The 24,103-nt window shown below is 42.6% G+C and overlaps 2 protein-coding genes across 2 annotated transcripts in view; both read left to right on the top strand.

The window, feature by feature from the left end:
* Positions 1–24,103, top strand: part of LOC311118057 (uncharacterized protein) — a gene marked incomplete at its 3' end in the record, with an annotated part of 561,761 nt that overhangs the window by 245,396 nt on the left and 292,262 nt on the right. The gene's annotated exons all lie outside the window — the stretch shown is intronic.
* LOC311118059 (uncharacterized protein) lies at positions 1,783–4,968 on the top strand (the record flags this gene model as incomplete). The annotated part of the gene is made up of 2 exons (XM_084192934.1): positions 1,783–2,161; positions 4,421–4,968. 2 exons carry the CDS (start codon positions 1,783–1,785, stop codon positions 4,966–4,968), a joined length of 927 nt encoding a protein of 308 aa, XP_084049060.1.

The raw sequence follows: 24,103 nt of genomic DNA, 5'->3' as shown, positions 1-24,103 counted from the left end.
TCAGACTGTGTGGCCAAAGACTTTTATAACTAACCCAAGATAGACCAGAGCCTGTCGTTTCCAATGGGAGCAAATTAATCATAGTGGGCAGAACAAGCAAGGAGGTGGGCAGAGCCAAGCAGGAGCAAGAGAGGTCCTATTGGCTCGTTCTAGGATCTATTTGCATATTTCCTTTAGGGAACGCCTACTTTGTGAAGATTGCCAATGTGCAATAACTCAATTCGCCCTTGCACTCCTTTTTTTTTTTTTTTTCCTTCTAAACAACGCAATTTTTTACAACTTTGGCAAAGGGTAAAGTCTACAAAACGTAGTCCACTCTGTTTGTTACAGATTCTAGTGATGGAAACAGAAAACTGTATTGAGATCAAATGTTTCATAGATAAAAATAAAAAATAGCAGAATATCGGCCAAAATCCATCTCGCTCCATCTTCTCCCACTGCCGGCCACTGGGCTTCCTCTCAACACCATATTTGGTATTGAGTTGAAACGCCAAAAAAACAAAAAACATTATTGTCCCATCGCTGCAACTCCCATACGGACTCCGGAGAGGCGAAGGTCGAGAGCCATGCATCCTCTGAAACACGACCCCCGCCAAGCCGCACTGCTTCTTGACACACTGCTCGCTTAACCCGGAAGCCAGCCGCACCAATGTTTCAGAGGAAACGCCATACATACAACTGGCGACCATGTCAGCATGCATGCGCCCGGCCCGCCACAGGAGTCGCTAGAGCGCGATGGGACAAGGACATCCCGGCCGGCCTAATCCGGACGACGCTGGGCCAATTGTGCGCCGCGTCATGGGTCTCCCGGTCACAACGCTGCACTGGAAATTAATAACTTTTCCATCAACTTCCGGGTCAGTAGCTTCAGCCCAACATCACTCACACACACACACCAACTGGCACTCACAAGTGCCTGAATGATTTATTGCCACAATTGCTTCATATACACATAAAACCTGCATCACAGACATAGAAAACACAGGAGACTCTTTACAGTTCACACCTGGGTCTCACACATTATGGAAAATATAAAATACTTACAAATATCTGAGGTGAGCTTGATACCAAAAGAGGCAATCTGCAGTTGCTACATCCATTTGTGGACTTATAAATGAATGATATATACCCATTTGATTCTTGAAGAATATAATTTATAAATGCCTCATGAGCTTAGTCCAACTGTCGTACCCCGTCAGCACCCAAAATACAAGCTTGTTTTATACCAATGTTTGTAAACAAAATCAATATAAACAAACACTGTAAAACCTTAAAACATGGTTGAAACCAATCATTGTGATGTCATGGATGGTCAATCCTTGCATCTGTCTATGAATTTGAGTGGTTCCATTTCTCCAGGGTTGTCCCTGAGCTTTTCACCGAAACAGTGGCAGGGAACTTGTTTTTGCTGCTGATTGCCCCTTTTAAGGTACCATTCCATTGGTTCCAAAAGGAGAGAATAATATATTTCTAAGTATTGGACATAAACAATAATAAATAAACTCAACTGCGTTACCCACTCCAGCCATCAGATGGCGATGTGCGTCTTTCAGGCGATGCTGTCAGAGTGTGACGTATAATCTAGTGGACGGAACGCTTCTTCAACAACAGCTAGTCAGCCACCTCGGTAGCTTGTTAGCTTCAAGCTCTTAGACGCTTTCGTGTATATTATCCAGTGTGTTTTAAAAGCACTCCTGTCACCTTATGTCGTATAGCTAGCTAGTTACCCCTTGAATGTAATATTTATGTTGCTATAGCTAGCTAATGCTAACATCCCCGACCATGAGCTCACTAAGCTACTATCCTCCTGCTAAAGAAGAGGAGGTCTGCTGGACGGAGAAAGAGGGTCTTTGGCTGAACGTTGTCGTGAAAGAGGAGAAGGATGAGGAGGATGTCACAGTAAAACAAGAAGTAGAGGGTGAGGCTGTTACCGTGAAAGAAGAAGTGAAAGAAGTTACAGTGAAAGAAGAGGAAGACGCGTTAAGAGTGAAAAGAGAAGAGAATATTACCGTGAAAGAAGAGGAAGAAGCGTTAAGAGTGAAAAGAGAAGAGAATATTACCGTGAAAGAAGAGGATGCCGTTTTTGGAGCGAAGAGGGAGGGAGAGATAACTGTCACATTGAAGGAGGAGGAGGAAGAGACTGAAGGTCTAATTAACACCAGTAAGTGCTGTCTTAAAAATAGTATCACTAACTATTGTTGAACTGAGACGTGGTTTTAAAACGGCATTCAACTGAAGTGATACATGTGATTATGTTCTTTTTTAATGTAGAAATTGTAAAAACTATATATAAGTAGCCTAATAATGGACTAAAGGAGCCGTTTGAACCAGAATCTGGGCTTACAGGAGACGTTCAATATGGAGATCCTCCTTTTCAAGCTTAATAATGTCAAAATACGTTCTGGACTAAGCAAAGAATGGAGTTTCGCTGAGCAACTATGATCAGTACTGCTGTCCCACCGGTATGTACTCCCAAAAAAGGTTTAAATAAAAAGTTACAAGCAACCAAAATAATACCTTAAATACCTTGTCTGGAAATAAGTGTTGTTTTTGAGCCCCAAATCCACCTCTTCTGCACCCAGGAGGATACAATTGAGATCTTCCCTGTATGTAGCCTCTGCTTCCAGGCTGATGAGGTGAAAGCCCGGTGGACACTTTACTCAGTACTTTGTTGAAGCACCTTTGGCAGCGATTACAGCCTCGAGTCTTCTTGGGTATGACGCTACATGCTTGGCACACCTGTATTTGGGGAGTTTCTCCATTCTTCTCTGCAGATCCTCTCAAGCTCTGTCAGGTTGGATGGGGAGTGTCGCTGCACAGCTATTTTCAGGTCTCTCCAGAGATATTAGATCGGGTTCAAGTCCGGGCTCTGGCTGGGCCACTCAAGGACATTCAGAGACTTGTCCCAAAGCCACTCCTGCGTTGTCTTGGCTGTGTGCTTAGGGTCGTTGTCCTGCTGGAAGGTGAACCTTTGCCCCAGTCTGAGGTCCTGAGCGCTCTAGAGAAGGTTTTCATCAAGGATCTCTCTGTACTTTACTCTGTTCATCTTTCCCTCGATCCTGATAGTCTCCCAGTCCCTGCCGCTGAAAAACATCCCCACAGCATGATACTGCCACCACCAAGTTTCGCCGTAGGAATGGTGCCAGGTTTCCTCCAGACATGACACTTGGCATTCAGGCCAAAGAGTTCAATCTTCTTTCTCATGGTCTGAGAGTCCTTAAGGTGCCTTTTGGCAAACACCAAGCGGGCTGTCATGTGCCTTTGACTGAGGAGTGGCTTCTGTCTGGCCACTCTACCGCAAAGGCCTGATTGGTGGAATGCTGCAGAGATGGTTGTCCTTCTGGAAGGATCTCCCATCTCCACAGAGGAGCTCAGTCAGAGTGACCATCAGGCCCTTCTTCCCCGATTGCTCAGTTGCATTTTAAAATAAGGCTGTAACAAAATGTGGAAAAAGTCAAGGGGTCTGAATACTTTCCGAATGCACTGTATTATTATCAGCCTATAACATGACATTATCTATTATTATAGAGCTCTGATCAGCCTATCAACATGATCTACTATTATAGAGCTCTGATCAGCCTATAAACATGACATTATCTATTATTATAGTGCTCTGATCAGCCTATAAACATGACATGATCTATTATTATAGAGCTCTGCTCAGCCTATAAACATGACATTATCTATTATTATAGAGCTCTGATCAGCCTATAAATATGACATTATCTATTATTATAGAGCTCTGATCAGCCTATAAACATGACATTATCTATTATTAAAGAGCTCTGCTCAGCCTATAAACATGACATTATCTATTATTATAGAGCTCTGCTCAGCCTATAAACATGACATTATCTATTATTATAGAGCTCTGATCAGCCTATAAACATGACATTATCTATTATTATAGAGCTCTGATCAGCCTATAAACATGACATTATTATTATAGAGCTCTGATCAGCCTATAAACATGACATTATCTATTATTATAGAGCTCTGATCAGCCTATAAACATTACATTATCTATTATTATAGAGCTCTGATCAGCCTATAAACATGACATGATCTATTATTATAGAGCTCTGATCAGCCTATAAACATGACATTATCTATTATTATAGAGCTCTGTTCAGCCTATAAACATGACATGATCTATTATTATAGAGCTCTGATCAGCCTATAAACATGACATTATCTATTATTATAGAGCTCTGATCAGCCTATAAACATGACATTCCATGAGAGCAAGATTAGATTTGAAGCTCTACATCTCAAGTTTATTTTTTTATTGTGTAGTGAAGACTGACCTCAGGCTATTGTGGGATATAGTCTGGATTAAACCTCATAGGAAAACGGTTTTATCATGTGGAGGTTTCATTCAGGTCGCTGTTTAGCTAAATGATATGTCTGTCTTTGGCAGGAGAGAGACCAGACTCTCACTCTGACAGCGGGAAGAGTCCTTCAGGGGAACCAGACCCAGAGACGCCCAAACCAGAGAGACGACATCAGTGCTCCCACTGTGCAAAGAGTTTTACTCATTTAGGGAGTCTGAAAATGCACGAGAGAATACATACAGGAGAAAAGCCTTATCACTGTTCCCACTGTGGAAAGAGTTTTAGGTGGTATGGGAGCCTGAATGAGCATGAGAGGACACACACAGGAGAAAAGCCCTACCAATGTTCCCAGTGTGAAAAGAGTTTTACCCATCAAGGGAGCCTGAAAGTGCATGAAAGAATACACACAGGAGAAAAGCCCTACCAATGTTCCCAGTGTGAAAAGAGTTTTACCCGATCACGGGGCCTGAAAAAGCATGAGAGAACACACACAGGAGAAAAGCCCTACCAACATACTAAAACACAGGAGGACAAGACATACCACTGCTCTCATTGTGGAAAGACATTTTCCCAGTCAGAGGACCTGAAATCCCATGAGAGAATAGAGAGGCTGTGTTCTGACTTATGTTTTTGACTTTGGTAGCTTGCTAGACAACATAGCCAAAACATTATAGCTCTTGAGATTATTTCGGTGTCACTGTGTTTAAGAAAATATATGTTGTATAGATAGTTCCCCCATTTATTTCATATGTAAGTTACTAATCAGCTGGCTGAATAGCTAGAATAGCCTACCACTAGGCTAGTAGCTCATCTTAACTAGCTAACATCCTCCTATCTGGCTAAGTAACACTAGGCTAATGCTAACAAGCTAGCTAACATCCTCCTATCTGGCTAAGTAACACTAGGCTAATGCTAACAAGCTAGCTAACATCCTCCTATCTGGCTAAGTAACACTAGGCTAATGCTAACTAGCTAGCTAACATCCTCCTATCTGGCTAAGTAACACTAGGCTAATGCTAACTAGCTAGCTAACATCCTCCTATCTGGCTAAGGAACACTAGGCTAATGCTAACAAGCTAGCTAACATCCTCCTATCTGGCTAAGTAACACTAGGCTAATGCTAACAAGCTAGCTAACATCCTCCTATCTGGCTAAGTAACACTAGGCTAATGCTAACAAGCTAGCTAACATCCTCCTATCTGGCTAAGTAACACTAGGCTAATGCTAACTAGCTAGCAAACATCCTCCTATCTGGCTAAGGAACACTAGGCTAATGCTAACAAGCTAGCTAACATCCTCCTATCTGGCTAAGTAACACTAGGCTAATGCTAACAAGCTAGCTAACATCCTCCTATCTGGCTAAGTAACACTAGGCTAATGCTAACAAGCTAGCTAACATCCTCCTATCTGGCTAAGTAACACTAGGCTAATGCTAACAAGCTAGCTAACATCCTCCTATCTGGCTAAGTAACACTAGGCTAATGCTAACAAGCTAGCTAACATCCTCCTATCTGGCTAAGTAACACTAGGCTAATGCTAACAAGCTAGCTAACATCCTCCTATCTGGCTAAGTAACACTAGGCTAATGCTAACTAGCTAGCAAACATCCTCCTATCTGGCTAAGGAACACTAGGCTAATGCTAACAAGCTAGCTAACATCCTCCTATCTGGCTAAGTAACACTAGGCTAATGCTAACAAGCTAGCTAACATCCTCCTATCTGGCTAAGTAACACTAGGCTAATGCTAACAAGCTAGCTAACATCCTCCTATCTGGCTAAGTAACACTAGGCTAATGCTAACTAGCTAGCGAACATCCTCCTATCTGGCTAAGTAACACTAGGCTAATGCTAACAAGCTAGCTAACATCCTCCTATCTGGCTAAGTAACACTAGGCTAATGCTAACAAGCTAGCTAACATCCTCCTATCTGGCTAAGTAACACTAGGCTAATGCTAACAAGCTAGCTAACATCCTCCTATCTGGCTAAGTAACACTAGGCTAATGCTAACTAGCTAGCGAACATCCTCCTATCTGGCTAAGTAACACTAGGCTAATGCTAACTAGCTAGCTAACATCCCCGACCATGAGCTCACTAAGCTACTCCCCTCCTGCTAAAGAAGAGGAGGTCTGCTGGATGGAGAAAGAGGGTCTGTGGCTGAACATTGTTGTGGAAGAGGAGGATGTCACAGTAAAGAAAGAAGATGAGGAAGTTACAGTGAAAGAAGAAGAAGAAGAGAGAGAGGAGGATGCCGTTCTTGGAGTGAAGGAGGAGGGAGAGATAACTGTCATGTTGGAAGAGGAGAAGGAAACAGTACTTACTTGAGGGAGTGTGCAATTGGCATGCTGACTGCAGGAATGTCCACCAGAGCTGTTGCCAGAGAATTTAATGTCAATTTCTCTACCATAAGCCGATCCCACAGACCACGTGTAACCACACCAGGCCAGGACATCCACATCCGGCTTGTTCACTTAAGGGATCGTCTGAGATCAGCCGCCCGAACAGCTGATGAAACTGAGGAGTATTTCTGTCTGTAATAACGTCCTTTTGTGTGGAAAAAACGAATTCTGATTGGCTGGACCTGGCTCCCCAGTGGGTGGACCTATGCCCTCCCAGGCCCACCCATAGCTGCACCCCTCCCCAGTCATGTGAAATCCATAGATTAGGGCCTAATGAATTTATTTCAATTGACTGATTTCCTTATATATATATTAACTGTAACTCAGTAAAATCTTTGAAATTGTTGCATGTTGCATTTATATTTTTGTTCAGTATACTTTTTATGATAAAATGTGCAAGAATTGAAGGTGCCAACAAATGTTATAGTCATCACAAGAGTATTTTGCTGTCATAATACAAACAAATCTGCTCCTCCTCGATTAACTTCACTCTTTTCAGCTTCTGCCCACCATTTAATAACACAACCACACCACAGATAGAACAATGAGCCAGATATTTCACCTGATGTATAAATGTTAAGCATCCGGTTGACGTTTCCACTTACTACCAAATATGGTGATGAGAGGAAGCCCAGTGGCGGGAGAAGATGGAGATCGAGTGAGACATTCTGCACATTTTCTCCTCGATTAAACATTTAATCTCAATACAGTTTTATGTTTCCAAAACTTGAATCTATAATAAACACAGTGGTCTAGGTTTTGTAGACTTTACCCTTTGCCACTGTAAAAAATAATAAAAAATAAATAAATAAAAGGGCGAATTGCCTGCCGTTCTGTACTTTTTGGACTCTGATCTGGATTATTGACCTCTGCCTGCCCTAACACTGCCTGCCGTTCTGTACTTTTTGTACTCTGATCTGGATTACTGATCTCTGCCTGCCCTGAGACTGCCTGCCGTTCTGTACTTTTTGGACTCTGATCTGGATTACTGATCTCTGCCTGCCCTGAGACTGCCTGCCGTTCTGTACTTTTTGGACTCTGATCTGGATTACTGATCTCTGCCTGCCCTTGACCTGTTGTTTACCTGCCCCCTGATTTTGTAATAACCTTTTGTTACTTCGACAATGTCAACATCTGGGTCTTCTCCTGAAACGTGATACAGTGAATGTGAGTATATTTAGGTGGTTTAAATTATTAACTTTCCTGCTTACCTTCTAAAAGTTGACGGTGCCAAAATCTTGCCAATGCATTCATTATTCTACTAACTATGACTGAGTGTGAGACATGTTTTCCAGAATGTACAGTACCAGTCTAAAGTTTGGACACCTATTCATTCAAGGGTTTTCCTTTATTTTTACTATTTTATTTACATTGTAGAATAATAGTGAAGATGTCAAAACTATGAAATAACACATATGGAATCATGTAGTAACCAAAAAAGTGTTAAACGAAGTCGGGGGAGAAGGGCCTTGGTCAGGGAGGTGACCAAGAAAACAATGGTCACTCTGACAGAGCTCCAGAGTTCCTCTGTGGAGATGGGAGAACCTTCCAGAAGGACAACCATCTCTGCAGTACTCCACCAATCAGGCCTTTATGGTAGAGTGGCCAGACGGAAGCCAATCCTCAGTAAAATGCACATGACAGCCCACTTGGAGTTTGCCAAATGGCACCTAAAGGACTCTCAGACCATGAGAAACAAGATTATCTGGTCTGATGAAACCAAGATTGAACTCTTTGGCCTGAATGCGAAATGTCACGTCTGGGGTAAACCAGGCACCATCCCTACAGTGATGCATGGTGGTGGCAGCATCATGCTGTGGGGATATTTTTCAGCGACAGGGACTGGGAGACTAGTCAGGATCGAAGGAAAGATGAACGGAGCAAAGTACAGAGAGATCCTTGATGAAAACCTGCTCCAGAGCACTCAGGACCTCAGACTGGGGGGCGAAGGTTCACCTTCCAACCGGACAACGACCCTAAGCAAACAGCCAAGACAACGCAGGAGCGGCTTCGGGACAAGTCTCTGAATGTCCTTGAGTAGCCCAGCCAGAGTCCGGACTTGAATCCGATCAAACATCTCTTGAGAGACCTGAAAATAGCTGTACAGCGACGCTCCCCATCCAACCTGACAGAGCTTGAGAGGATCTGCAGAGAAGAATGGGAGAAACTCCCCAAATACAGGTGTGCCAAGCATGTAGCGTCATACCCAAGAAGACTTGAGGCTGTAATCGCTGCCAAAGGTGCTTCAACAAAGTACTGAGTAAAGGGTCTGAATGCTTATGTACATTTCATATTTCAGTGTGTATTTGTCATACATTTGCCAAAAATTCTAAAAACCAGTTTTTGCTTTGTCGTTATGGGGTATTGTGTGTGTGTGTGTGTGTGTGTGTGTGTGTGTGTGTGTGTGTGTATATTGATGAGGGATAAAAAACAATTGAATCCATTTTAGAACAAGGCTGTAACGTAACAATGTGGAAAAGTGAAGGGGTCTGAATACTTTCCGACTGCACTGTATATGAAGTGCCATGGAGGGCACAATATTACAATGTTGCAGTCCAGAAAAGAGAGCTTTACCATCTCTGCCAAAAGCCTGGGCCTCTGATGGACATACCCCTCCCAGAACCCATAGGCTCCTCTGGACCGTACCTCTCCCAGAACCCCATAGGCTCCTCTGGACCATACCCCTCCCAGAACCCATAGGCTCCTCTGGACCGTACCTCTCCCAGAACCCATAGGCTCCTCTGGACCGTACCCCTCCCAGAACCCATAGGCTCCTCTGGACCGTACCTCTCCCAGAACCCATAGGCTCCTCTGGACCGTACCTCTCCCAGAACCCATAGGCTCCTCTGGACCGTACCCCTCCCTGAACCCATAGGCTCCTCTGGACCGTACCTCTCCCAGAACCCCATAGGCTCCTCTGGACCATACCCCTCCCAGAACCCATAGGCTCCTCTGGACCGTACCTCTCCCAGAACCCCATAGGCTCCTCTGGACCATACCCCTCCCAGTCCACCAGGTACTGGAGCCGACTCCCACGAATCGAAAAGATCCCACCCTGCTCACCAATGTAGCTGACCAATGTAGAGAGAGACAAGTGCCTTAGCAGAATGCAATCTAAAATGTGTGGTCCAGAGATGAGAACTTTTACAATCTATGGCAACAGCCTGGGCTCCTGACAGGGACAATAGACATGTTCCCCACTGGATGTTACAACAGTAAAATAATCTGTTACTTGTTAAACTGATTCTACATTGAATTTAGTCTTTGAGATGCTCAGACAAGCACGTGTATCTGTAGTGGGTGTTCTTCAACTCTAAAATGCACTACACTGTGTAAGACAAAACCCACAACGAGAAGACAACAGGCGAATGCATACAGTGCATTCACAATGTATTCAGACCCCTTGACTTTTTCCACATTTTGTTACGTTACAGCCTTATTCTAAAGTGGATTACTTTTATGTTTTTCCTCATCAATCTACACCCAAATACCCATAATGCCAAAAGCGAAAACAGGTTTTTAGAAATGTTTGCAAATGTATTAAAAAATAAAAAAAACGAAATACAGTACCAGTCAAAAGTTTGGACACAACTACTCATTCAAGTGTTTTTCTTTATTTTTATTACGTTGTAGAATAATAGTGAAGACATCAAAACTATGAAATAAGCACAAAAAGTCAAGGGGTCTGAATACTTTCCAAAATGCACTGTATGTGGTCCCAATGTCTAAATAGTGCCAGCAGGGCTAGTTCAAACTGCAGTAGGATGGTTCTCCTCACAGTGAGTGAATCAGACCATGCTTGGTGAATCTCTGGGAGCAGGACACAGAAGAGCTGAATAGATCATGTGAGCGAGAAGAATTCATAAAATAAATCATCACAGCAAAGGATTGTAATTTGTGAGCTAGAAAATGTACGTCCTGCCAGTCTGAGGCAGGTTCTGCAATCATCTTACTTCTACTATTGACAGGGATAATGTGGCATTTTGTTATTTGTCAGTATAAATGAAATTAGTGGTTCCTGCCTTGATGACTGTATTAGCTTCAGATTACTTGTCCTATAGATGTTTGTAGTCTTAAATTATTACTTGGAATAAACTGATAGCTTGTCCTGTAATGACATGCGACTGTAGCTAGTGATACATATATCTGCTTCTGCTAGCTAGCAGCAGATCTACTTGTTGTAACTAGCTAGGTAATATCGCTTACCCAGAAGTAGAATTCTCGCAAAAGTTGTCACTTCCCGTTTTTTTTTTTTACTTCTGGGGGCAACAATTGTGATTTCCGTTGTGTGAAGGAAGCAAAGTCTTCCCCCCTCGCAAAAAGGAAACTCTCGGCCGAATCCCTCCCTTCCACTAATTTCACCTGTTTATGATCTGTGTGGACAGACGCACACCGCAGCTATTTCAAATCATAGCAGTCCAGTCCATCCTGTTGTTTAAGCCACTGCAACAGTTGTGCTTAAAATGTTGACTGGCAATGGGGAGGTTTTAGCATGCTTAGCAACTGGCTATGGCAAAAGGTTTTAATATATATGAAGCGATGTATGTAGAAAAGTTATTCAAGCAACCTTTTTCAGCGAGCGGTTGATTGGACTGGCAGTGGACGAAGTGCACACTGTTGTTCACCGGTTAGTCTATATTTCAGTCTACATGTTCAGATGAACTCCTGGCTAGCTATTGCAGCTAGCTAGCTGTATCATTCATCCTACTTCGCTATCAACTGGCCAGCTGTATCATTCAACCTACTTTACTATCAACTGGCCAGCTGTATCATTCATCCTACTTTACTATCAACTGGCCAGCTGTATCATTCATCCTACTTCGCTATCAACTGGCCAGCTGCATCATTCATCCTACTTTACTATCAACTGGCCAGCTGTATCATTCATCCTACTTCGCTATCAACTGGCCAGCTGCATCATTCATCCTACTTTACTATCAACTGGCCAGCTGTATCATTCATCCTACTTCGCTATCAACTGGCCAGCTGCATCATTCATCCTACTTTACTATCAACTGGCCAGCTGTATCATTCATCCTACTTCGCTATCAACTGGCCAGCTGCATCATTCATCCTACTTTACTATCAACTGGCCAGCTGTATCATTCATCCTACTTTACTATCAACTGGCTAGCTGTATCATTCATCCTACTTTACTATCAACTGGCCAGCTGTATCAAATCATCCTACTTTACTATCAACTGGCTAGCTGTATCATTCATCCTACTTTACTATCAACTGGCTAGCTGTATCATTCATCCTACTTTACTATCAACTGGCCAGCTGTATCATTCATCCTACTTTACTATCAACTGGCTAGCTGTATCATTCATCCTACTTTACTATCAACTGGCTAGCTGTATCATTCATCCTACTTTACTATCAACTGGCCAGCTGTATCATTCATCCTACTTTACTATCAACTGGCTAGCTGTATCATTCATCCTACTTTACATCAACTGGCCAGCTGTATCATTCATTCTACTTTACTATCAACTGGCTAGCTGCATCTATCATTCATCCTACTTTACTATCAACTGGCTGGCTGTATCTATCATTCATCCTACTTTATTATCAACTGGCTAGCTGTATCTATCATTCATCCTACTTTACTATCAACTGGCTAGCTGTATCTATCATTCATCCTACTTCGCTAACAACTGGCCAGCTGCATCTATCATTCATCCTACTTTATTATCAACTGGCTAGCTGTATCTATCATTCATCCTACTTTACTATCAACTGGCTAGCTGTATCTATCATTCATCCTACTTCGCTAACAACTGGCCAGCTGCATCTATCATTCATCCTACTTTATTATCAACTGGCTAGCTGTATCTATCATTCATCCTACTTTACTATCAACTGGCTAGCTGTATCTATCATTCATCCTACTTCGCTAACAACTGGCCAGCTGCATCTATCATTCATCCTACTTTATTATCAACTGGCTAGCTGTATCTATCATTCATCCTACTTTACTATCAACTGGCCAGCTGTATCATTCATCCTACTTTACTATCAACTAGCTAGCTGTATCTATCATTCATCCTTCTTTACTATGAGCTGGCCAGCTGTATCATTCATCCTACTTGGCCTGGCACAGCGACCGCAGCACCAGGACACATACAGCCACTGTAGACTATTGAGATGCCCCCCTACAGTAGACTAACTTGTTATGAGTCCTGTGTAGGACACAGGGAAGGGTGTGTTCAGTGTTACTCTCCCTCAGGATGAGGAGACCAAGGAGCTGCTGTCACTGATGACTCCACTGTCTGGTGAAGAAACAGAGCCGCTTGGTGACAGATTGGATCTTCCTCAAGAGGTCAAAGGGCAGGCTGCACCATCCCAGGCTGCTTCAGTGACCCAGAAATCAGGAGTTGACCTCTTGGATAGGTAAGAGATAGCAGGAACATAATCAAACCAGACTCAGAGCTGGATAGGTAAGAGATAGCAGGAACATAATCAAACCAGACTCAGAGCTGGATAGGTAAGAGATAGCAGGAACATAATCAAACCAGACTCAGCGCTGGATAGGTAAGAGATAGCAGGAACATAATCAAACCAGACTCGGCGCTGGATAGGTAAGAGATAGCAGGAACATAATCAAACCAGACTCAGAGCTGGAAATGTAAGAGATAGCAGGAACATAATCAAACCAGACTCAGAGCTGGATAGGTAAGAGATAGCAGGAACATAATCAAACCAGACTCAGAGCTGGATAGGTAAGAGATAGCAGGAACATAATCAAACCAGACTCAGCGCTGGATAGGTAAGAGATAGCAGGAACATAATCAAACCAGACTCAGAGCTGGATAGGTAAGAGATAGCAGGAACATAATCAAACCAGACTCGGCGCTGGATAGGTAAGAGATAGCAGGAACATAATCAAACCAGACTCAGCGCTGGATAGGTAAGAGATAGCAGGAACATAATCAAACCAGACTCGGCGCTGGATAGGTAAGAGATAGCAGGAACATAATCAAACCAGACTCAGAGCTGGATATGTAAGAGATAGCAGGAACATAATCAAACCAGACTCAGAGCTGGATAGGTAAGAGATAGCAGGAACATAATCAAACCAGACTCAGAGCTGGATAGGTAAGAGATAGCAGGAACATAATCAAACCAGACTCAGCGCTGGATAGGTAAGAGATAGCAGGAACATAATCAAACCAGACTCAGAGCTGGATAGGTAAGAGATAGCAGGAACATAATCAAACCAGACTCAGAGCTGGATAGGTAAGAGATAGCAGGAACATAATCAAACCAGACTCAGCGCTGGATAGGTAAGAGATAGCAGGAACATAATCAAACCAGACTCAGCGCTGGATAGGTAAGAGATAGCAGGAACATAATCAAACCAGACTCAGCGCTGGATAGGTAAGAGATAGCAGGAACATAATCAAACCAGACTCAGAGCTGGATAGGTAAGAGATAGCAGGAACATAATCAAACCAGACTCAGCGCTGGATAGGTAAGAGATAGCAGGAACATAATCAAACCAGACTCAGCGCTGGATAGGTAAGAGATAGCAGGAACATAATCAAACCAGACTCAGAGCTGGATAGGTAAGAGATAGCAGGAACATAATCAAACCAGACGCAGAGCTGGATAGAAGAAGTGTTCTTCCTAACCAGTCCCTCAACAGCTCTCTGACTGAGCTCCACCCTCACTGGGTCTTCAGAGGAGAGGAAGGCTGAGGAGGGATGGAAGGATGAATGGATCACACAGGACACCAGATAAGACCCCTCCCCAGTTCTTTAGCCAGAGAGCTGTTGAGGGACTGGTTAGGAAGAACACTTCTACAGTCAGAGAGCTGTTGAGGGACTGGTTAGGAAGAACACTTCTACAGCCAGAGAGGTGTTGAGGGACTGGTTAGGAAGAACACTTCTACAGCCAGAGAGGTGTTGAGGGACTGGTTAGGAAGAACACTTCTACAGCCAGAGAGGGGTCTTATCTGGTGTCCTGTGTGCATTTAAGTATAATCCCTCTAATTCTCCTCTCTCTCCCTCCCCTCCCGGAGGACCTGAGCCCCAGGGACCATGCCTCAGGACTACCATGCCTGATGACTCCTTGCTGTCCCCAGTCCACCTGGTCGTGCTGCCGCTCCAGTTTCAACTCTTCTGCCTGCGGCTATAGAACCCTGACCTGTTCACCAGACGTGATCCTTTGTCCCGGACCTGCTGATATCAACCCTCTCTCTACCGCACCTGCTGTTTTGACCTCAGAATGCTCATCTCCTGAGGTACTGACCTGTTGCACCCTCTACAACCACTGGGATTATTATTTGACCCTGCTGGTCATCTATGAACGTTTGAACATCTTGAAGAAGGATCTGGCCTTAATGGCCATGTACTCTTATCTCCACCCGACACAGCCAGAAGAGGACTGGCCACCCCTCAGAGCCTGGTTCCTCTCTAGGTTTCTTCCTAGGTTTCTTCCTTTCTAGGGAGTTTTTCCTAGCCACCGTGCTTCTACATCTGCATTGCTTGCTGTTTGGGGTTTTAGGCTGGGTTTCTGTATAGCACTTTGTGACATCTGCTGATGTAAAAAGGGCTTTATAAATACATTTGATATGAGGCCGCAGATGCTTTGTGTTTTATATAATTTGACTAAATGTGTTTCTTTCTGTGTTGCAGAAAGTCAAGAAATGGAACAGCAAGGCCACAGAACATGGTGTTGAATTCTAACTTGAAATGACCTTATTCATGTTAACATATTAGTACTGGAGGTATGGAAATCTACTGAGTGAGATGTAGAAAAGTTTAGATTCTGCCAGAACATGTTATTGTTAAATCTCATGTATCCTCTGGAGAGGAGAAGGGCCACGGTCTGGTTTCAGTGGACAGATAAGGTAGGACAGCCGTGAGTTGGGGAGGAGGGAGGAATTTGGGCCGAGGTCAGGTCACATGAAGTGAGAAAGAACAGTCACCTCTAAAGTCCTGTCTAGCAACAGAGATGTATTGGCTGTCTAGAGGTGGTACAGGGGGGAAAAGTATTTAGTCAGCCACCAATTGTGGTATATGTGTTTGTGTGTTTTTGTACATTTTAGTCATTTAGCAGACACTCTTATCCAGAGCGACTTACAGTTAGTGAGTGCATAAATTTTTTCATACTGGCCCCCCGTGGGAAACGAACCCACAACCCTGGCGTTGCAAGCGCCATGCTCTACCAACTGAGCTCCACGGTCTTTTCAGCTTTTTGACCCAGTGGGTGAATAAACTTGGTTTGAGTGTTTTACTCTGTCCGTCAGAACCTAACAATGGCATACGCAGAGCTGTGGGAGACCACCTGAAGCATGCCCCTGGTAAAGCCCAGGGTGGTGTTTACCGCGATACCACGCCTTCAGCAGGCTTGAAAGGTGGGATTCATCTGTTTTGATCCATTAGTTTGTTTCAGTAGTTGAATCCTATTGTTGATTTCAACATTTTTCATTTTCAACAAAAATGTCCTGGATTGGTGTAGTGTCGAGTCAATTTTGCTAATAATGCTGTAACAAAGGAGTCCGCCCATACTGAACTTTGATCATAAGTTTTATTCATATCACAAGATTTCAGCATAAGTGTACAGATGTCTAGATCACCCGGAGAGCAGTGTTTCCCAAATTACAATGTCTGCTCTGCTCTTCTTCGTCTCCATCCAGTACTTATAATATTCCCCAAAATATGGGTGGCTCCCTCTACTGTCCAATCCCCTGTCTACAACACACACTCCCTCTGTCCTATGTGGCGTCACACTAAAACAATTCCCTCTGACACTAAATAAACATCCTCTCAGGTTCCACTTAAAAACATTAACAAAGTCATAATCTTAATACACTACATTCCCCCCTTCGAGACTAACTAAAAGTCTCGAAAACAAACAGAATAGGATTATGACCAGTAACAATTTATCTTATTGAGTATCTTTAACATTAAACCAAAAAACATTTTTCTCTAGAGTGTAAATACCTTTCTATGAAATATGAACAACTGTTTATGGAGTGTGAATACATTACTATGAAATATGAACAAATCTTTATGGAGTGTGAGAGCGAAAAACTGTCTGGCAGCCTTCTTTCCAAATATCCATCCATCAATCAAGACAGTAAAATTCTCTCACGGTTCCTCTGCCCCAGGCAACCACCTAGATACTCCAGATAAACTCATAAATCCTTATCAATGCATTTGAAACTATGATGCAATTAAATACACATGTAAGCCCCTGCAAACAAAATACTATCCAAAAAAAATGTCCACTCTCAGGCTGGTCGACCCATCGGACCCTACTGTGGATCTCTATCCCTGCCTAGACTCCATGTCCCTAAGCTTCCACGAAATAAACAAAAACATCTGAGATCCCCACATGTATCCAATAACATCAAATATCATTCTACAAAAATTAATACCTAAGAATATGACACAAATTATGTATTTACACATGCAAATATGTCTATATTTCATTGCAGACACTGGAATGTAGTCCACTACACTTCATCTCCTCCGTAGTCTCCTCTTCCAATGTATTGTTGATGATGGAATGGGAACCCTTCCACACCTTCCTGGTTCCATCTCCTCCAGTCATTGTCCTTTCATATTGTCATTTCTTTGAGTATTTCAATCTTTACATTTTCCCCCAAACGCTTCTGGAAGAAAAGAAAAGACCAAACAGTATCTTTTGCAAAATGAACACTTTCAAATTAAACATCAAGATCAACTACGAATATAAAAATGATATATAAATGATGTATGAATCACATTTTCCCATTTCCCCCCTTTGATTTATAACATCATACTAAAATCACACTAATATTGAAAAATATTTGAAAAATGATCAAATAATCAAAAAGGATATTAATCCATCAATACTCCATCCAGACCCCCTTGTCCATCTTCATCCAGATCAGGAACAGTCAACAACGGCATCTGAGTGTTGTCTCCAGGCATCACAACTCCAACCTATCTCAATATCATAGCTTTCGCAAAGGTCAGTAACAAATTACAAACATCACACACAGTGCTATCAAAGCTGCTATTAAAATGTAATCCATCACTGCTCCTACTGGCCTAACTGATCTTGCAACCAAGACTTCGCTGACCATCCAGCTCCTTCAGATCTACCAAACGCATCCCTTATATTCTTCAATGCATCTATAACTATCTGGAATCAAAGTATAGGTAATATTATCAAGATGATCTGCCAAAAATGTTACACCATACCATGGAAAACGTCCCCCCTTCTCTCTTAGACTTATCCTCCAATGATAGGCTTCAAGACTATGAAATGTCGCCATGTCTCTTTTCACCCTATTTTCAACTCTAGCTTCAGATTTATCTGTGTCCGGTGCTACCCCTCTTTTAATGGTAAAAGCCTCATATGGAAGCTTCAACGTTGACATGTAACAATATCCTGTCCATCCATAGTGTAAGAATATATATGCTTTATCACCACAAACCCACCAAATATCTCTAAAATTCCCAATAGTCACATTGCCAGGCAAAAGCTGATCTTTCACCATCAAAGTCCTGCTCTTCTTACTAACTGGTACATAAAAAGTTACATTATATTTGTCCTCTCTAACCTTATGTTCATTCTTACCCAAAGTCATCATATAATCATCACAATCTGATATTCCCATGAACATACCCCTTACATCATATGTTTTATTAGAACAAAAACAACTTTTAGCCCTCACTGGTTTCACTTCATATCGTTGTACAAACTATACTTCCTTTGACTAGGTACAACAGCTTCTACATCTGGTCCTGATAACAATACTTCTTCTCCCTAATTATCTCTCCATGTGGGAGGAACGTCCCCATCCTAACCCTAATAACAGTCTTTTCCTCTAAAATTGGTGCTGTATTGGTTCCCTTATAATCAAATGCGATATATTTATGGCTTTAATAACTATCAATGTTGAAAGAGTTAAATTGCTTCTCCCTGTTGTTTTAATATGCTGAAATGTCATTATTGTTACTTCATCTAGTTTCCCCAAAGCTTTTGATTATAAAAAATACACCCACAATTACCTTGATCTTCCTGCTGGGAACTGTAAGTATAGATACTCAATCACCCTCAATCTTCTCTTATCATTCAGCAACGCATACTTTCTCAATGCATTTGCTCCTAACCGATCTAAACTCCTACCATATCTATCTTCCCACTAAACTCTAAAAATGTCCTTCACCACTGTTCTCTCTCTCTCTTACTACTACCTAACTTTGAAACTTAGCTTACTGTCTTAGAGTTCCTTCAACCCTAGTTCTCCTAACTTTTTTTAATCTAATATTTTCTCCTAACTTTTAAAACCTTTTCCACTGATTTATTCACAAAATCCTTTACCACCAAATTTTTTGAATATGTGATTGGGAAGTCCCCACCTGCTTCTGACTTCTTTACACACAGACTTGGTAAACGACTAAACATCCCTTAGCCTAGCCTGAAATCCCTTGGTGTAGGAATGTAACCAAGAATAACAGTCACCCCTTTTAACTTTATTCTTCAGACAGATTGCCTAATAGGCAGTCTAATAGATTATCATCCTTCCTATGATATTATCTTTTTAAGCAAATATGATTCCCAAAAACCCTATTCTTTTTAAAATCTTTAATTTCTCTTTGATTTTTATAGCAGAGCCCAATTGGTTCCTTAAGAGTAATCAGCTGTTTTACTACCTCAAATCCCTATCCTAACTAGTTAATTTTACATAGTGAGATGTTTAACCTCTTTAGACTCAACCCAGATAAAAGGTTTTCGACTATTCACCATCACTTCTCATAGTCCTCTGTTTTTACTTCAATTGTTGGATATTTTCCCTTCTTCTCTAATCGGTGCTACCAGCTGACACCCCCCTTTCGGATCTTCTAGGCACCTCTAGAATCCTTAGGGTTCACCTGGAGAACAGGTGATTTTGACTGGCCCCTGTATCTTCCTCTGAAATTCCCTCTGATGTTTCCTCCTGACTTATTGCATTCACAGGTAAAGTGACCAACCTGTCCATAATTATAACAGTCTTCTGAAAGTTGCTGGAAGTTTAGCTGAAATCTTCCTCCTCCTTCTAAGCCTGTAGGGGTTCACCGGTCCTCCAGATGATCTTGACTGGCCCCTGTATCTTCCTCTGAAATTCCCTCTGATGTTTCCTCCTGACTTATTGCAGTCCCGGACATAGTGACCACCCTGTCCACAATTATAACACACATCTTGAGATTGCTGGAAGTGTGGCTGAAACCTTCCTCTTCCTTCGAAGCCTTCTCGTCCTCTTCCTCTCCAATTCTGTGTCTGTCCAGAATTTGGCTGTGGATATGAAACAACTGGTACCGCCATTGGTGGCTGGTACAATTGCGGTTGGAACTGTTCTGGTTGAAGCTGTGGCAGTGATTGTTGATTTGGTGCACACTGATTCTGCATAACCAAAGCTTGTTTCTTCTCCTTCTTATTCTCCCCCAGTTGTAGTTGATTGAGTTTTCTGAGAGTTTCTTCGTCCTGTTCTTTCTGGTTGTGTTCCTTTTTCCTGTACAGATCCACTTGATGGGCTATATGATCGGTATAGACACCTTTTGTCATGCTTCCAAGTCCAACCACCTCTGCCAGTTTGCTCCTTACTGGTGAGGGCAGTCCCATTTGCAGTTTAGCTCTCAAAATTGACTGCTCAATTTGACTCACATCTGGATCATTTCCAGTAATATTTCTCCACACTTGATGAACTCTTGACACATAGGCTCTCTGATTTTCTTGTTGTCCTAGTGGGTCAATCAGAATATTATCAGGATGCACATTTTTTGGAAATGTATCTTTCAGTGCTCTCCACAGACGATTCCTACTTGCAGCCAACAATTCAGGATCGTTCACTGCAGTCCCTACATATCTATTGAGTCCAGCTCTCTGAAAGACTTCTTCCATATCTGGAATCCCAATGAGATTAGCCAAAAGTCTCTTAACGTCTCCTATGGCTGACTGTGTTCCCACCGTAATTTCTTCCAATTTCGAAATCCAAGGATAGGCCCCATCTTGAAGAATAGGCAGCTTCTCAAGTATATTTGACATATCGGTATTTTGCAACGGCTTATATTATAAGTTTTGACCTCGAATGATAACTGGCATCATTTTACTCGTGGCCCCTTTCCTTGGCCTCAATGCATATTTTCCCTCAACTTCTTTGGATTCTTTTTTCCGCAGTTTCTCCCTCTGTATCTTCAGCGTCTTGAGCTGTTCCTCTAGCTCTCTTACCTCTTCCAAAGTCCTCGCTTTATCCAGGTCTGATACGCATCGGTCTATATCTCCTTCTATTTCTTCTGTGCCAGTCCTTGTAGGATAAACTCCTTTTGAATACACAGCACCTTTAGTCTCCTCTGTATCGCTGTCTTCATCTTTGCTTTCATCAGAACTAGAATATCTTGTATCCTTCTTCTTCAAACCTTCCTCACCCCTTCTCTCCGTTCTGGCCCAACACAACTGTAAACAAACTCAAGTGATGCCCAGAAACTCCCAAATGCAGTTTTTAATTAATCAGTATTTGCCAAGCCTATGTGAAATTGTCATAACATCAAATATCTTGTAGGGGAAGATTTTGCAAACAGAACCAGCCTCAAAACCTTTTGACTCGATCCTTCCCTTGTCACGTGATGTCACGTCAGCACCTTTCTTTCTCCCTCTCTCTCCTCTCCTCTCGTCCTATCGTTCCTCTCATATGACAAAAGAACAGAGACACAGAAAAATATTTTAGTAGTTAATGCAATCACTGAGTTATATACATTCAATATTCCCCCACTCACATTCGCTCTAAGACTTAACTCAGGACTAAATAGCTCAATAATCTTTTTATTTATTTTAATCGTCATTTAATTTAATTTATTATAATCCGTCAACATATATCTAATTTATAAATTCACTACATATCAACAAATAGTTTCATTTTCAAACAACAGCCGCTTTAACAACTAGAAGATTCGTGTCCAAATCTCTCTTTGGCTGTGGCTATTTCTCTGTCTCCCCCTGCAGTCCAGCCCAACAGAAATATGACACTTTACCCACAATCCCCCTTTTTGTAGTTTTAGTAAACAACGTGTTGTAGTTTAGTACCGTAAACCAACGTGTCATAATCTCGTGCCATAAACTCCCACGTTTTGTAATGTAGTGTCGCAAAATTAAACGCGCAATACGATTCCCAGACAATAGAACGCTAGCCTTCCGCTACAGCTTCTCTATTTGACCCCTTATAATCAAACAATAACACTTAACAGAGCTCACACTTGCATAGAACTCTGAATTCTACACACACAGACATAATTTAAGAGGCTTTATTCCATCGCAATGGCCCCCTAAGGACACCCGTTAGCAAGTAGCACGCAACACAATTAGCATTAGCCGTTATGTACAATGTGGCATGAAACACAACTAGCATTAGCATTTAGCTAACCTGTGGCTTGCAACACGCAACAGGTACCCTGCATTGCCCTTTCTTTTGTCTTCTCTACCGTTTGTGATGCCGTGAGTTCAATGACCATCTACTGAGAGATTACCCCAAGCAGACACCCCGTCAGATGAAAGATGAGCAATAATCACAATCAGATAAATTCCATCAACCCGAGTTTTTTAGAACACACCAAATGCCCATCTAACGCGCAAGAGGATTTTCGGCCCATTCTGAATGGCCCCCCTGGGGTCTTACACGGTGCACTGCCCTAATGTATACATACATCTGCCTTTATTCACTACCAATCAATTGTTCTAGACTTCCTATTATTTGCGCCGTTTACCAATGCAACCAAATTTTAGAATAATTATTACAGACCCTTAGTCGACAGCAATAACACCGCATCAGCACAAACCTAAGTAATTTTCATGGTACATACTATCCAATTCCCCTCAATGAGCCAGCGAAACAACTAATTCCCAAATTGTGTGAGAAATCTCACCTTAGAGCCGGCTTGAGCGGCTCAGGAAGGGAACCAAGAACGATGCAGTCAGTATCCCAGACGAGCCCCCATTGTGTCGTGTCGCGTCGAATTCTGGTGATTATTGCTGTCAAAAAAAAGAGTCCGCTTAGGCTGCACTTTGATTAGAAGTTTTATTCATATCACAAGTTTACAGCATAAGTTTACAGACCCATCGTGTCTGGAGAAGCAGTGTCCCAAAATAATCTGAATGCTTCTAACACCCCCTGCCTCCAGCATATACTTATAAACAATGTAAAAATATGGGTGGCTCCCTCTGCTGTCCAATCACCTGTGTCCCCTGGGGCGTCACCCCACAAATGGCTATTTTTGAACTAAGATACCCATCCTCTCTTTGTTCCTCTAGAATAGTCATAATCTTCATACACGACACTGTCAATTTTCATGAAAACACAAATGTAAGGTTAGGGTTATTTCATGTTAGGGTTAGGCATTAGGGTTAGCGGTGTGGTTAAGGTTAGGGTTATTTCATGTTAGGGTTAGGCATTAGGGTTAGCAGTGTGGTTAAGGTTAGGGTTATTTCATGTTAGGGTTAGGCATTAGGGTTAGCAGTGTGGTTAAGGTTAGGGTTATTTCATGTTAGGGTTAGGCATTAGGGTTAGCAGTGTGGTTAAGGTTAGGGTTATTTCATGCTAGGGTTAGGCATTAGGGTTAGCAGTGTGGTTAAGGTTAGGGTTATTTCATGTTAGGGTTAGGCATTAGGGTTAGCAGTGTGGTTAAGGTTAGGGTTATTTCATGTTAGGGTTAGGCATTAGGGTTAGCAGTGTGGTTAAGGTTAGGGTTATTTCATGTTAGGGTTAGGCATTAGGGTTAGCAGTGTAAAGTAACTGAAAGTAATCAGATTACGTTACTGAGTGTCAGTAATCCAAAAGTTAGTTACTGATGAGAATTCTGGACTGTAGATTTAGAAATTAACCTACCCAGGCCTCCCAAGTGGTGTAGCTGTCTAAGGCACTGTGTCGCAGTGCTTGAGGCGTCACTAAAGACCCGTGTACGATCCCAGGCGGTGTCACAGCCTGCTGTGACTGTGAGACCCATGAGGCATCACTACAGACCCGGGTTCGATCCCAGGCGGTGTCACAGCCTGCCGTGACTGTGAGACCCATGAGGCGTCACTACAGACCCGGGTTCGATCCCAGGCGGTGTCACAGCCTGCCGTGACTGTGAGACCCATGAGGCGTCACTACAGACCCGGGTTCGATCCCAGGCGGTGTCACAGACTGCCGTGACTGTGAGACCCATGAGGCGTCACTACAGACCCGGGTTCGATCCCAGGCGGTGTCACAGCCTGCCGTGACTGTGAGACCCATGAGGCGTCATAACAGACCCGGGTTCGATCCCAGGCAGTGTCACAGACTACTGTGACTGTGAGACCCATGAGGCGGCGCAAAATAAAATGGGCCTCAAAATTGCCGTCAGGATCTCGTCACGGTA

This window comes from Coregonus lavaretus, assembly GCF_964263955.1.
Source record: "Coregonus lavaretus genome assembly, contig: HAP1_SCAFFOLD_93, whole genome shotgun sequence".
Classification (NCBI taxonomy): Eukaryota; Metazoa; Chordata; class Actinopteri; order Salmoniformes; family Salmonidae; genus Coregonus; species Coregonus lavaretus.
This window is presented reverse-complemented; position numbering and strand designations above follow the sequence as displayed.